At 45.8% G+C, this 16,523-nt stretch overlaps 1 protein-coding gene across 1 annotated transcript; it reads left to right on the top strand.

Annotated features, from left to right (window-relative positions):
- Window positions 1-339: 339 nt before the first annotated feature.
- Window positions 340-2,599, top strand: LOC115544543 (photoreceptor outer segment membrane glycoprotein 2). Its single transcript, XM_030357542.1, has 3 exons — window positions 340-1,312; window positions 1,481-1,727; window positions 2,259-2,599. The coding sequence occupies exons 1-3, from the start codon at window positions 732-734 to the stop codon at window positions 2,535-2,537; spliced, it is 1,107 nt and encodes a 368-aa protein (XP_030213402.1). The 5' UTR covers window positions 340-731; the 3' UTR covers window positions 2,538-2,599.
- Window positions 2,600-16,523: the final 13,924 nt, after the last annotated feature.

The raw sequence follows: 16,523 nt of genomic DNA on the forward strand, positions 1-16,523 counted from the left end.
CTCTCTGTGTGTCGGTCTGTCTGTGTCCTTTATGAACATGAATTACTTTCCAAGCCTGTGATGTGATAAGAAATGTAATCAAAGTATATAATTTCCTCTAACTCCTTTGTTTCCTTCACTTTCAGTTTCACAGTGGTCAGCCTTCAACACCTCTGACCATTATGCTGCGTCCGCAAGATATTGTTCAGGAATATCAGCCTAAGCTGCTTAGTAGGAGAAGACCTTCAGAGACCGGCCCAGCCCCCGCCCCCCCGCTCGGTCCCCCCATACCCTCCGATGCGTAGAGCGGATAACAAGTCCCCCCCCCCCCCCCTTCCCCCCCTCCCTCCCCCCGTCTAATCCACAAATCATCCAATGAAAAGTAAGATCCACAAAAAAGTGTATCCTCCTATTCTGGGAAAAGAAGGAAGCGGCACACTGAAGTTAGGGCTAACTGGGCTAATGGGCCCACTCCACCTTGAGAGGATTCAACTCATCATTAAGGACAATCTTTTAAGTCTTTGAAAATATTTGGCAGCCTTTGGTTTCTTATCTTGCAGGACAAGGCGAGTCTTGAATGCTGTCTGGGGAGGGTTGTTGTTGGTAGGGGGATTAAGGCCTTTTTTTATTTTATGTCTTTTTGTTTAAAAGGAGCACTGTTATAATGACAATCTCGTGGCTTGATATTTTGAAATGACGCCTCATAATAAAAACACCTGAAACAAAAAGTAAGATCCGAACCTGAGACAAAGATGGCCGTCCTGAGGGTGACGTTCACCAAGTTCCGGCGCGACAAGCTGGCCCAGGTGCTGTGGATCCTGAACTGGGTTTCCGTGGTGACGGGCCTGCTCCTCTTCAGCCTGGGGCTCTTCCTCAAGGTGGAGATCAATAAGCGCTGGGAGCTGATGGCCGAGCAGGACGTCCACCAGGTGCCCAACATGCTGATCGCCGTGGGCCTGGTGGCCTGCGCCATCAACTTCCTGGGCGGCAAGATCTGCTACGACTGCGTGGACAGCTCCAAGTTCCTGCGCTGGAAGCTCATCCTGCTGCCCTACATCGTGTGCACCTTCTTCTTCACCTTCTCCGTGCTGGCTGGCGCGCTGCTGTGCTACGGCATGCGGGGCCAGCTGGAGCAGGCCCTGACGCTGGGCCTCACCCAGGCCATGCGCTTCTACAAGGACACGGACACGCCGGGCCGCTGCTACCTCAAGCGCACCGTGGACCTCCTGCAGATGGAGTTCCAGTGCTGCGGCAACGCCGGCTACAAGGACTGGTTCTACATCCAGTGGGTCAGCAACCGCTACCTGGACATGTCCCAGAAGGAGGTGGTGGAGTGAGTACTGCAATCCGCTAGGCTGATCCAGCAAGGGGGGGTCTTAGTTGTCTGGCTGGTTGGCATTTATGAAAATTGGTTCCATCAACCTGCCCTGAGCGTGCGAGCGTGTGCGTGTGCGTCTCTGTCTGTCTGTCTGTCTGTGTGCATTCGTGTTTATGTGCGTAGTCGTCTGAGGAGCAACGTGGACGGGCAGTACCTGGTGGACGACGTCCCGTTCAGCTGCTGCAACACCCTCTCCCCGCGGCCCTGCATCCAGGAGCACATCTCCAACGCCACGGCCCACTACAACTACGAGCCCCAGACGGAGAGCCTCAACCTGTGGATGCAGGGCTGCCGCCAGGCCCTGCTCAGCTACTACACACAGATCATGCAGTCCATCGGCCTCACCGTCCTCATCATCTGGCTCTTCGAGGTTAGTGAGGAGGGAGAGTAGAAGCTTTTATTCAGAGCAATTTAAAATTAGTTAATTTGTCAGAAGAAAAATAAACAACAATATTTTGCTGTCGGTACAGGGAGGATGTTTACAGAACCAAGTGCCAACTACAGCTAGCTAGGATAAGACGCTACACGATGCTAAATACTATCTTTAAGTGCAAGGACGTACAACATACAATAAGTGCGTAAGAGGGGTGTGTGGGGGGGGGGGGCTATCCAGAGTCTACCTCAGTCCCTGCCCTGTCCTGCGGTCGGCCGCTACCCCTAACAGACATCTAATGCCGGAGGACAACCACATGTACGACACACTTATGCTGTGTACCATCATCATGGACACAATAGATGATATTATATCGAACTTATACGTGAAATCAAGATTTCAGGTAACAAATAACCTTTTTACTCATCGGAAAAGCTGTAAGAAATTGCAATGAACTATTAGCATATGGAAGTCCAAACAATGGGTGTTGTTCGTCCTATTTGGTCATCGGTTGGTGTGTTTGTGCAGCTGTCCGTGTTGACGGGGGTGCGCTACCTCCAAACCTCCCTGGAGAACGTGCTGAAGCAAGGGGACCCCGACTGTGAGTCGGAGGGCTGGCTGCTGGAGAACAGCTTTGCGGAGACAGCTCGCTCCAACCTCAACATCATCAAGAACCTGGGCAAGTGCAACCAGATCGACACGGCAGAGAACGGCGACCGCAACCTCAACGTCCCCCCCTGCACCCCCGCCCCGGCCCGCTACGGCCCCGACAACATGCCGCCCACTGAACAGGCCAAGGGCAGCTAACATGGGCTGATGTTTACAAAGACTGGGGCCCCTCCACGAGCAGGTCAACACACTGGGCTACTGAACCCAGCAGGTCAACACACTGGGCTACTGAACCCAGCATGTCAACACACTGGGCTACTGAACCCAGCAGGTCAACACACTGGGCTACTGAACCCAGCAGGTCAACACACTGGGCTACTGAACCCAGCAGGTCAACACACTGGGCTACTGAACCCAGTAGGTCAACACACTGGGCTACTGAACCCAGCAGGTCAACACACTGGGCTATTGAACCCAGCAGGTCAACACACTGGGCTACTGAACACAGCAGGTCAACACACTGGGCTACTGAACCTAGCAGGTCAACACACTGGGCTACTGAACCCAGTAGGTCAACACACTGGGCTACTGAACCCAGCAGGTCAACACACTGGGCTACTGAACCCAGTAGGTCAACACACTGGGCTACTGAACCCAGTAGGTCAACACACTGGGCTACTGAACCCAGGAGGTCAACACACTGGGCTACTGAACCCAGTAGGTCAACACACTGGGCTACTGAACCCAGCAGGTCAACACACTGGGCTACTGAACCCAGTAGGTCAACACACTGGGCTACTGAACACAGCAGGTCAACACACTGGGCTACTGAACCTAGCAGGTCAACACACTGGGCTACTGAACCCAGCAGGTCAACACACTGGGCTATTGAACACAGCAGGTCAACACACTGGGCTACTGAACCCAGTAGGTCAACACACTGGGCTACTGAACCCAGTAGGTCAACACACTGGGCTACTGAACCCAGGAGGTCAACACACTGGGCTACTGAACACAGCAGGTCAACACACTGGGCTACTGAACCTAGCAGGTCAACACACTGGGCTACTGAACCCAGCAGGTCAACACACTGGGCTATTGAACACAGCAGGTCAACACACTGGGCTACTGAACCCTTCCGCGACCAGCAGGTCAACACATTTCCTTTATATCATGTGTTTTTATATTTATATTTGAGTAGTTTAGGTTTTGACAACAGGGGGTTTGGTGTTACACCCCATTGGCCTTTTAGCCATAGATCAAAATAGGTGGTAACGTTTGGATCAAGATCGATATTGTTCACCCACACTTGTTTTACTATTTTACAATTCTCTGCAGAACTGTAATTCCTTAAAAGACATCTCATGGCCTACAAAGCATAAGTGTCTCCACCCACAGCTGTCTTTAGCAGCAGATGCACGCTGCCTGTATGAGGAAGAAGTGTTAGTGAGGACTGGTTGTTTTTAATAGGGTAGTTGTTCTGCAATACCAATCACACATTGAGTGATGTCTACAGGAGATAGGGTTATGACAGCCACAGCCTCCACTGCATCACTTGTTTGATATAAACATTATCCAACAAAAAAAGGTAAACATATTTTATGAGAATCAAAATGGCCTTTCGGAGAATCTGCCTTAGGACAACGGGGAACTGCAGAAAAAGAAAAAATACAGAAATGAATTGAAGATTATGGATCCAAATGGTAGCTCCATTCTGGCACATACCAAACACAAATAACAGATGTTTAAATGTTTTATGGAACTCGATAAGTGTTGGTTATGAACTGTTGTTTCTGCTCTAATAAATCTTTAAAGATCCCATATCATGCTTTTTTATGGTTAATGATTGCATTTGTGGGTACTAGAGTAGAGAATAGGGTTTCCTTCCTGAATGTTAAAAATACCCCTTATTGTTCTCACTGTTCATTCCTGCAAACCCAATTTCAGCGTCTATCAAAAACGTTCCGGTGATCAGCTGCCAGAAAGTGATTTCAGCCGCGGGAGCGCGCACAGCCTGTTAAAGCTAGGCTATATCGCCTCGAAACGTGAGTGTGGCAGCAAAGTCTGATCAGTACTGGTCAATAGCACTACAGGACTATTGTCCGCTGTATTAACACAGATATGTATTTTAAGGTCACAAGACATCAACGTTGTACGGGGATCGACGTCTGATCAGTCATACTAGTCAATAGCACTACAGGACTATGTCCGCTGTATTAACACCAGGGGCGATTCTAGGTTGCATAAACATCTGGGGCTTAGCCCAGAGGAAAAATAAAAGTATCCCTTTGGGCATACTATTTTATCTTTTTTTTTTGTCTGCTTTATTGTGCATGCACATTTTTTCTGGATGCTTTACCTAAATAAACAAAAATACGCGGTTTATTATAGCTTTAAATAGCTACCTGACTGCTTTGCTGCTTATCCCCAAACATATATATCATAGAGAGAGAGAGAGAGAGAGAGAGAGAGAGAGAGAGAGAGAGAGAGAGAGAATGTTATTCTTTATTTTATTCAGGGCTAATTAAATAATATCCGGCACTTTAGCCCCGAATAAAACAGCCTTGTGATTCCACTGAGTATAAGTACACAGGACACTGCCTAAGTATGAGTATAAGTACCCCGGATACTGGCTCAGTATGAGTATCAGTACACAGGATACTGGCTCAGAATGAGTATATGTACACAGGATACTAGCTCAGTATGAGTACACAGGTTACTGGCTCAGTATGAGTATAAGTACACAGGTTACTGGCTCAGTACGAGTATAAGTACACAGGATACTGGCTCAGTATGAGTATAAGTACACAGGATAATGGCTAAGTATGAGCTGGAGTGGGGGGCGTTGGAGGCCCTTTGTGGCCCCCTGCCATCCGTCGGACCCCGTCCTCCGCCACCTGACGTCCGGCACGTCGATGGGAACGCCGTCGCCGGCAGGGATGTTTCTAGGTTTCATAAACATCCGGGGCTTAGGAAAATGAAAATGCTAAAATTATTTCTATGCTTTATTTTGCATGAACATTCTACCATAATGCTTCACCTAAATAAACAAAATACAGTATTATCTAGCTTAAAATAGCTACCTGACTGCTGTGCTGCTTATCCCCAAATGTCTAAAGTTCCATTCAAGTTATTTCTGCGTAAAATGAATACAGAGTGAGACAGACTTTACACACACATATCTGACTGGGGATAGGATAGGTTAATTCACTTGAGGTGGTAAAAAGGTTACGTTTTTAAACTGTTTCTCTTGCCAGAAGGACTATCTAGACTAGGCTACTTATAAATAATTATAAATCTTTTTACTTACTTTATTTTTAACCCAAAAATTATATTCAGGGCTAATTAAACACAGGGTCTGTGATTACGGTGTCTGGGTTCAGGGTCTGTGTTCAGGGCCTAATCGACCAGGTAAACACGCGTCCTCTGAGCTCCAGGAAACGCACCAAGTTCCAGGTAGTTAATATTTAGCTCAGACGTCGTTCACTCAATACATTCATGATCCAAAATCTGACCGCAGCTGACCTCAGATCTGGTGAACTGGGCTTTTATTCCTTTCACTTCATATGCTTTGACCAATCCTGTTGCTGGAGGCAGAGATATTTGCAGACAAACTAGACCAGCACATGAACATTTTAAAATGTAAATACGACATTGCTGTATAATTAAGATCATTAAGGTGTATGACAGCTCCCTCTGCTAGACAACAGTCTCACACCAAACTACAATTTCCGTTTGAACCAACGTAGCTATAGTACATTGATGTGAGACGGGTTGGTTGATTGAACGTGTTGTATTAGCAGAGAATGGCCTACAGGGCAGTATGTACATTGTTAAATACATGAATAGGCTTGAATTTTGTAGTAATATGGAGGTTTAATATTTTTACAAAATGGATTATGTGAACATTGCTGAATAACAATCATGTATATTAAATGTAATGCAGTTTAGCTTGACATTAACCAAGTTAAAGGACAATTAAATTAACCGCACCAAACATGTAGAAGTCAATGTGGGATTTTAATGTATAAACAAAAACACTTGACAGAAGTTCAATACAATTTTGTAAAGGAAAGCAGAGGAAAACATTTTCCCAAATTAATCTTTTCAAAATGTCACCACCATTCCGGAAGGTGGTGAAGAGGTTTGTGTAAAAGCAGTCCTCCCTGACCAGTTCTGTCCCTGACTCTAAACCCTGACTCTCAACCCTAACGCAGAACCCTCTGAGGGCAGGAAGACGCGCCTTCAGTGTAAAGGTTCGAACAACAGAGAAGGAAGAAGAGGAAGCAGTAGAGAGTAGTGAAGTAGTGAGGTTAGTGAAAGACGTGAGGGAAAGGCGTGTCGAATCACGTTACATGTGGGGTCAAGAAGATCACTCCCACTGGAGGTCATTGATAAATCAGCCTCAGACTGCTGAGCTCAGCAGGTCTTCTGGAGGTTGAGGCGCAGATGAACTGAGGAGACGGGAACAGCAGGATGTCAGGATCAGGGCGGGTTCAGCTCAGGTGCGTCTACCCCCGACCAAACAGGATCAGGTGAGGTTCAGCTCAGGTGTGTCTGCGTGGACCAAACAAGGACATTGATTAGGTTCAATATTCAAAAGATGTAACATTATCTGAACAAAAGATAAGTCATTAAGGAGCAGGCAGGCTTTAGGGCGCCTTGCTCAAGGACGCATCACTGTATTCTGAGGACTTGAACCCGGCAACATTGGTTTGAGAGTTGAACCCCTAACCCCCTACCTAGTCCAATATTTCCAGATAATGCACTTACGAGGAATCCTTGATGGTAGAGTCCTGGTTGTCCTCAGGATTTGCCTTCCAGAAGTACGGCTTGTCCATCAGTCCTCCAGATTCCTGGTCTGGTTACAAACGTAATTTGCCTCTAATGTAAGGTAACAAACACAGTAGTAGTTGGGCTCTAATGTAAGGTAACAAACACAGTAGTAGTTTGTCTCTAATATCAGGTAACAAACAGTAGTAGTTGGGCTCTAATGTAAGGTCACAGACACAGGAGTAGTTGGGCTCTAAAGGCGCGTAACAAAGTAGCAGCTGTAGTTTATCTGGTAAACAACCACAGTAGTATGCCGTAACTTGTACTGGACAAACTAATCCTGCGTTACAACAAGTCCACTCTGTTTATTTATGCGAACTTACGAGGATCCTGGTTGGTAGAGTGATGTCGTCCTCCAGAGTCTTGGCTCCTCCATCAGCTCACCTCAGCCAGAGTCCTGGTCTGGAACAAACACTGGTCTCAGCAGTAAATCACCTGGGGACGCAACACACCCCACCACTGTAGAAGTCAATGTGGGATTTTAATATATAAACAACACTTGACAGAAGTTTAATACAATTTTGTAAAAGGAAAGCAGAGGAAAACATTTTCCCAAATGAACCTTTTCAAAATGTCACCACCATTCCGAAAGGTGGTGAAGAGGTTTGTGTAAAAGCAGTCCTCCCTGACCAGCTCTGTCCCTGACTCTAAACCCTGACTCAACCGTAACGCAGTACCCTCTGAGGGCAGGAAGACGCGCCTTCAGTGTAAAGGTTCGAACAACAGAGAAGGAAGAAGAAGAGGAAGCAGTAGAGAGTAGTGAGGTTAGTGAAAGACGTGAGGGAAAGGCGTGTCGAATCACGTTACATGTGGGGTCAAGAAGATCACTCCCACTGGAGGTCATTGATACATTAGCCTCAGACTGCTGAGCTCAGCAGGTCTTCTGGAGGATGAGGCGCAGATGAACTGAGGAGACGGGACCAGCAGGATGTCAGGATCAGGGCGGGTTCAGCTCAGGTGTGTCTACCCCCGACCAAACAGGATCAGGTTAGGTTCAGCTCAGGTGTTTCTCCCTGGACCAAACAAGGACATTGATTAGGTTCAATATTCAAAAGATGTAACATTATCTGAACCAAAGATAAGTCATTAAGGAGCAGGCAGGCTTTAGGGCGCCTTGCTCAAGGACGCATCACTGTATTCTGAGGACTTGAACCCGGCAACATTGGTTTGAGAGTTGAACCCCCAACCCCCTACCTAGTCCAATATGTCCAGATAATGCACTTACGAGGAATCCTTGATGGTAGAGTCTTGGTTGTCCTCAGGATTTGCCTTCCAGATGTACGGCTTCTCCATCAGTCCTCCAGATTCCTGGTCACAAACGTAATTTGTCTCTAATGTAAGTTAACAAACAGTAGTAGTTTGTCTCTAATGTAAGGTAACAAACAAAGTAGTAGTTGGGCTCTAATGTAAGGTAACAAACACAGGAGTAGTTGGGCTCTAATGGCGTGTAACAAAGTAGCAGCTGTAGTTTGTCTGGTAAACAACCACAGTAGTATGCCGTAACTTGTACTGGACAAACTAATCCTGCGTTACAACAAGTCCACTCTGTTTATTTATGCAAACTTACAAGGATCCTGGTTGGTAGAGTGATGTCGTCCTCCAGAGTCTTGGCTCCTCCATCAGCTCACCTCAGCCAGAGTCCCGTCTGGAACAAACACTGGTCTCAGCAGTAAATCACCTGGGGACGCAACACACCCCACCACTGTAGAAGTCAATGTGGGATTTTAATATATAAACAAAAACACTTGACAGAAGTTTAATACAATTTTGTAAAGGAAAGCAGAGGAAAACATTTTCCCAAATGAATCTTTTCAAAATGTCACCACCATTCCGAAAGGTGGTGAAGAGGTTTGTGTAAAAGCAGTCCTCCCTGACCAGCTCTGTCCCTGACTCTAAACCCTGACTCTCAACCGTAACGCAGAACCCTCTGAGGGCAGGAAGACGCGCCTTCAGTGTAAAGGTTCGAACAACAGAGAAGGAAGAAGAAGAGGAAGCAGTAGAGAGTAGTGAGGTTAGTGAAAGACGTGAGGGAAAGGCGTGTCGAATCACGTTACATGTGGGGTCAAGAAGATCACTCCCACTGGAGGTCATTGATACATTAGCCTCAGACTGCTGAGCTCAGCAGGTCTTCTGGAGGATGAGGCGCAGATGAACTGAGGAGACGGGACCAGCAGGATGTCAGGATCAGGGCGGGTTCAGCTCAGGTGTGTCTACCCCCGACCAAACAGGATCAGGTTAGGTTCAGCTCAGGTGTTTCTCCCTGGACCAAACAAGGACATTGATTAGGTTCAATATTCAAAAGATGTAACATTATCTGAACCAAAGATAAGTCATTAAGGAGCAGGCAGGCTTTAGGGCGCCTTGCTCAAGGACGCATCACTGTATTCTGAGGACTTGAACCCGGCAACATTGGTTTGAGAGTTGAACCCCCAACCCCCTACCTAGTCCAATATGTCCAGATAATGCACTTACGAGGAATCCTTGATGGTAGAGTCTTGGTTGTCCTCAGGATTTGCCTTCCAGATGTACGGCTTCTCCATCAGTCCTCCAGATTCCTGGTCACAAACGTAATTTGTCTCTAATGTAAGTTAACAAACAGTAGTAGTTTGTCTCTAATGTAAGGTAACAAACAAAGTAGTAGTTGGGCTCTAATGTAAGGTAACAAACACAGGAGTAGTTGGGCTCTAATGGCGTGTAACAAAGTAGCAGCTGTAGTTTGTCTGGTAAACAACCACAGTAGTATGCCGTAACTTGTACTGGACAAACTAATCCTGCGTTACAACAAGTCCACTCTGTTTATTTATGCAAACTTACAAGGATCCTGGTTGGTAGAGTGATGTCGTCCTCCAGAGTCTTGGCTCCTCCATCAGCTCACCTCAGCCAGAGTCCCGTCTGGAACAAACACTGGTCTCAGCAGTAAATCACCTGGGGACGCAACACACCCCACCACTGTAGAAGTCAATGTGGGATTTTAATATATAAACAAAAACACTTGACAGAAGTTTAATACAATTTTGTAAAGGAAAGCAGAGGAAAACATTTTCCCAAATGAATCTTTTCAAAATGTCACCACCATTCCGAAAGGTGGTGAAGAGGTTTGTGTAAAAGCAGTCCTCCCTGACCAGCTCTGTCCCTGACTCTAAACCCTGACTCTCAACCGTAACGCAGAACCCTCTGAGGGCAGGAAGACGCGCCTTCAGTGTAAAGGTTCGAACAACAGAGAAGGAAGAAGAAGAAGCAGTAGAGAGTAGTGAAGTAGTGAGGTTAGTGAAAGACGTGAGGGAAAGGCGTGTCGAATCACGTTACATGTGGGGTCAAGAAGATGACTCCCACTGGAGGTCATTGATACATTAGCCTCAGACTGCTGAGCTCAGCAGGTCTTCTGGAGGATGAGGCGCAGATGAACTGAGGAGACGTGACCAGCAGGATGCCAGGATCAGGGCGGGTTCAGCTCAGGTGTGTCTACCCCCCGACCAAACAGGATCAGGTGAGGTTCAGCTCAGGTGTTTCTGCCTGGACCAAACAAGGACATTGATTAGGTTCAATATTCAAAAGATGCAACATTATCTGAACCAAAGATAAGTCATTAAGGAGCAGGCAGGCTTTAGGGCGCCTTGCTCAAGGACGCATCACTGTATTCTGAGGACTTGAACCCGGCAACATTGGTTTGAGAGTTGAACCCCCAACCCCCTACCTAGTCCAATATGTCCAGATAATGCACTTACGAGGAATCCTTGATGGTAGAGTCCTGGTTGTCCTCAGGATTTGCCTTCCAGATGTACGGCTTGTCCATCAGTCCTCCAGATTCCTGGTCTGGTTACAAACGTAATTTGTCTCTAATGTAAGGTAACAAACAGTAGTTGTTTGTCTCTAATGTAAGGTAACAAACACAGTAGTAGTTGGGCTCTAATGTAAGGTAACAAACACAGTAGTAGTTGGGCTCTAATGTAAGGTCACAGACACAGGGGTAGTTGGGCTGTAATGGCGCGTAACAAAGTAGCAGCTGTAGTTTGTCTGGTAAACAACCACAGTAGTATGCCGTAACTTGTACTGGACAAACTAATCCTGCGTTACAACAAGTCCACTCTGTTTATTTATGCAAACTTACGAGGATTCTGGTTGGCAGAGTGATGTCGTCCTCCAGAGTCTTGGCTCCTCCATCAGCTCACCTCAGCCAGAGTCCTGGTCTGGAACAAACACTGGTCTCAGCAGTAAATCACCTGGGGACGCAACACACCCCACCACCTGCATCTGAAGTTCACTTGTAAAAGTGAAGACAAATTTAAACATATTTAAACACTTAAATTAGACAACGTCTGCAGATTGTCACGTTCAGCAATTCATCCACTACGGTCGTAGCAGCACTAGTAACAATAATGGCTCATATGACTCTTACATAGCCCCCGTATGAATTAACTCAAATCACAGCTTGGCACAGATTTAAAGTCATAAGATTATCAAAACCAGACCTAAACTACCGTGGATTTTAGTGTTTCAGATGAGCTTGGTGATGGTTACCCTCTGGTCCGGTGCTGCAGGCCCCTGGTCTCCAGCCTCAGTCTCTAGTCCATCCTGGCACCACAAGCCTCCGGTCCCCAGCCTCTCAGCCTCATCTTTCAGCTACAACAGCAAATTTATAATCAGCATTTGCCCAACAATAAACTTAATGGACTAATCCGAAACCGAGTTACACAATTAATTTAACTATTATTTTATAACTCAAGGCTAGAAAAGACTTGAGAGGCCAGACATGAACATCCCGTTTTTGGGAATGAAGACAGCAGTCCACAAGTTTAAGGAAGTGATTCAGGCCATGCATTGAAACTGACCTGAGCAGACTCTACTCACACACCAGAGCACTGACCTGTTCTGGAGGACTTTTGACAGGAGGTGGAGGTCTGGCTCTGGATGAGGAGGTGGAGGTCTTGCTCTGGGTGAGGAGGTGGAGGTCTTGCTCTGGGTGAGGAGGCAGACACCTTGGGACAAACTACATGTTACCTTTTTAACCTTGTACAGTTCTAGAGTATCTTCTACTGTAACATGTGGGAAGGACGGCCATTCTTTTAGCTTTGATATTATCCAGTTGGTAACTCTGCACCAAAGTCGTTGTTTAACGTTATTCCATTTGGTAGGGTTTAACTTCTGTGGCAATTAATAACAGCAGATAATTAGAACATACAAAAGCTGAAGTAACAAAGAACACGCAGCAGTATCGATATTAAATCAAATATACTCAGCCTTATTCAGGTGCTGGGTTTGGTTGAAATGCAGCCTTGAAAAGATTTTCATCCATCACTGATGTAAAAAATGGGCCCGCAAGTAGAACGCCGTTTTGTACGCAGCGAGAGTCCCGTCACGTCATCGTGGTTAAAAGTACGGCGCAACCATCGGAAATGAACATATTGTACGACGTACGTGTCAGTATGTATTTAATATCAAACGGCTCGAGGTTACGCAAATACAATCCTGAACGTTCTATGCTAACCATTGGGACTAAATCAAATGACCGCACTCAGAACCTTCCACGGCGGGAAGCACAAACCGTCCAACTGGAATCCGAACATTCCAGCCGGAACCAACCAAAGAAAAAACAGAACCAGCGCCTCACCTTGAGCTGAACGGAGGAAGATCCTGAAGTCCAGCGATGGTCTTCATTAAAACACAGCCAACAGACTTACCTTGAGGAGATCAGTTTGTTGCTGTTGGTCATTACTACTATTCAGTGTACCTTTACATTATTATGCACCCAGTGTGTACAAGTTATATCACTCAAAACCGTACGAAGAACCAAACTACCATGTACGTCCGACAACAACTTAATACCTAAAATCATTCAATACAAAACCGTGCCTACATTTTACAATTATCTAGATTATTCAGGGTACAAACCATACAGAGCAATCTAAACGTTGAGCTCACAGAGAGCCGACCATAGCCCTGCAACGTCACCCTGACCGCCTCATCACCAACAGCAAATCATGCCAGCCAGCCAACAGGTCCAGTGAGAAGTGGGCATCTGAGTGATAGGACCGCCCATAATAAAAAGAAGCCCAATTCCTGAACTATACAACCATCTTCATGGTTTAAAGATTTACAGACTGGACATGCCATTGTGTTCTAATCACCTTTGTCTGCTCCCTTGTTACTTATAAAACTCTAAATCTCCATCACTAGAATGTTGCATCCTACTCATGGGGGTGTGGTCTGAGTGAGCAGAGATGCATGCTGGGATACAGTGCTTTCTAAAGTCTTCAGTTCTATAGACACGCTCCTCAGGAGAAACCAAGTGTTTGAGAATCTGTCTTGACATTAGTTACATGAGCTGGAATATCCTTCAAGATGGCGCCAGGATTCTCAGAGGAGAAAGGCCAAGAGGAAGATGCTAGGGTTCTTCCTCTCAGCCAGTGGAACACAACAACGGTCTTCATCAGAGTACCATGGAACACTTTGAAACATCCTCCTCTTTACACCTTGAAGCCCCAGTGAAGGTTTCCTTACCGCTTCAGCTGAAGAGCACAACTTCAGCTCGAAGAGCACAACTTCAGCTCAAAGAGCGCACTAGTTGGAGTTCCCAGATTGGTTCTGATTTAAGGGAACCAATCGTTCAGCTAGTCCTGTCCGAAACAAATACAGTTCAGCCTGAGAAGACGTGCAACTGAGAGCAAGACAAGATCCACAGGGCTCTCCATCAATCCAGCCAGGTAGGAAGAGCCGTCTCATTACAGGTCTGAAGTTTATCTTGAATATCCATTTAGGTCCCTTTCCAACGTCACTCCTTTTGGAATTCCTTTAGGTGTCCATCCTCCATTGATCCTGATTAGTGTAGTCCTAGTTTGAAGTCACTCATCTGAACACACCGCTTGCATCCTTTTACACTTGAGTTGGATACCCTCCTTCCTGCCCAGTGTATTGGATGTCGCTCTGGGCTCTTCATGTCTACTGGAGGCCCTTAAGTAAACGTCTGGCCGTCCATCAGGTATGATTTAGTTGACCATTCCAATATCCCAAGCCAATCACAGACCCCTGTATGAACATTATCACTGTCAAAGCAAACCGGACACACACAGGACACGCACGTAGAACCCCATGCCAGGTGTGAGTGGGAGACCCACACAGTAGAACCCTAGCGATGGTCAAAAATCATCCATCTCATGTCAAACCCAAAAACACACACCACTGAGCCATAAAAGGCTAAACAATCATGCAGGGTAAAAACCTCATGCCAAATAATGTTCCATCACCCAACCCCAGCTCTCCTGCCAGGACACCCACAACAGAACCACCAATGTCTCCAGAGAAGTAAATTATGTGCAACATTTTTCAGTGGCGTCCCACATTGGTGATGGATTATGCTTGGCGTCTCCAAAATGTGTCCCAGGTTGATTCAACGTCTCTGAAGTCATGTCTTTGTAGTCCAGTGGTTTCCTGAATGAGGGGCCTTCACAGATGGTAACGGTGCAGCTTTAGTCAGCCTGAGGACAGGAAGGAGGTCATCTGTTCAGAAGACCACCCAGTGGAGGGGGGTGGCTCTTGAGGAGCAGGATCCATCTTGGAATGGCCCCAATTAAGACCCTTCTTGGAAATGAAACTGTTCCTGAGGAGTCACGATGTCTGGAGGGGACTGTTGAATGTGTTCCATGGTTCTCTGTGTCAGACTGAAGTTGTGTTTTACCTGTTGAGATGAGGAGCCCCCTCATCTCCCCCTGGCGTTACTCCTTCTGAATCCCCGTCTCCATCTTAAGAACATTCTAGTCCATGTAACTGACGTCATGACGGTTTCTCAAACACTCGGCTTCCCCTGAGGGGGCGTGTCTACAGACCTGTAGAATTCAGACAGCTCTGTATCCCAGGATGCACCTCCGCTCACTCAGACCACACCCTCATTAGTAAAGCAACACTCAAGTGATGAAGATGCAGAGCTCAGGAGAGTAGCTGGAGAGAAGACTGAAGACATCAGAACCCAACCCATTACTCCAGCTTACAACAATAACTTGGAGCCTGTAACCATTTTAACAAATCATTAAAACCAACATAAACCAAACACCTAAGTAACCCATAAACCAATAAAACATCCTTACTACGCAGATCAACCTTCAGGTAACGGGTTAACTCACCAGGAAGCCAAATACATCAATGTGCCCAAGAGTAATGAGAAACTTATGACTTACAGTTTGCAGTTCATCTTCATGGTTAAGTTGGGATACTCACAGAACTGCAGTTAAATATCCATGATAGACCTTTGAAGGAAGGAACAGTTTACTCATGGTCCCCAAACTTGGGCACTGTCCCACAGTTCAACATCTACCATCTCCATTAAATCAGATAAATTAATGACAATACAAATTCAGGGCTTTTGGGATCATCCAACCTTTAAATAATGATTAAGATAATTAACTAATCCAGCTTTTTAATACAAGTTATACTAATCATTTGACTGTCATTAGTCAAGAGTGATTTACCGCTTACTTTGACAAGTTTGAATGTATAGTCTCTAAAATGTTACCTTCAGGTAGAATCATTATTTAAATTTCAAATGAGTTAATCCGCCACAAACCCAGATTTCCTTCACACATTTTCAGTGAATTATATTCAACATACAAGTCACGTCAGTTGTGCTTTGCTAAAACAATTCTACTCACTTCAGGTTCAGATGAGATGCTCCTCTTTACTTCAAAAAGTCTTTAACTTGTGGAACAGGAAGAGATGTCAAATAGTACACACACGATGGGGTTTCTGGGAACACAACATACCGCGTTTGGGAGACGCTACACTGCCAAACAGTGGAGGACAAATACATACTGTCCGGTTCCCTCTTAAGTGAAACGCACCAGATGCAACCAATTAACTGATTAAGAAAACCACATGGCAGGCGAGCTGCGGCAGGAGAGGTTCGGCACCCTCTGGTCGCACTTGGTAACAGTTAGAGGCTATTTCAGCTCTGTGTTTGATCTTAAATGACCTCACACCATACAGACACACACCAATACACCATATAGATTCACACCATATGCACGCACACACCACAGATATACACATAAAGATTCACACACAATATTGATACACACAACATATAGATGCAAACCATATGCACACACACACGATAGATACAAACCATATATATACACGCACACACAATAGGTATACACCATATAGATACACACACACCATAGATACACCCCATATAGATACACACCATAAAGATAAACACACAAAATAGACACACACCAAAGATTAACTTAATATAGATACAAGTTATCTGAAGCCGAATCTTGTAGTTAAAATTATATTTCTGCTCCAAACTGACACTATAACATTCATGTATATCAAATCCAATCCTGTCTTTTTTCAACT

The sequence above is a fragment of the Gadus morhua genome, chromosome 5, assembly GCF_902167405.1.
Source record: "Gadus morhua chromosome 5, gadMor3.0, whole genome shotgun sequence".
Taxonomy (NCBI): Eukaryota; Metazoa; Chordata; class Actinopteri; order Gadiformes; family Gadidae; genus Gadus; species Gadus morhua.

Bases quoted from the DNA above. Each gene is read 5' to 3' on its own strand.
- LOC115544543 (XM_030357542.1), top strand. From the start codon at position 732: ATGGCCGTCCTGAGGGTGACGTTCACCAAGTTCCGGCGCGACAAGCTG. The intron at 1,313-1,480 runs GTGAGTACTGCA...TTATGTGCGTAG, and splicing joins TCCCAGAAGGAGGTGGTGGA to TCGTCTGAGGAGCAACGTGG. The intron at 1,728-2,258 runs GTTAGTGAGGAG...GTGTTTGTGCAG, and splicing joins TCATCATCTGGCTCTTCGAG to CTGTCCGTGTTGACGGGGGT.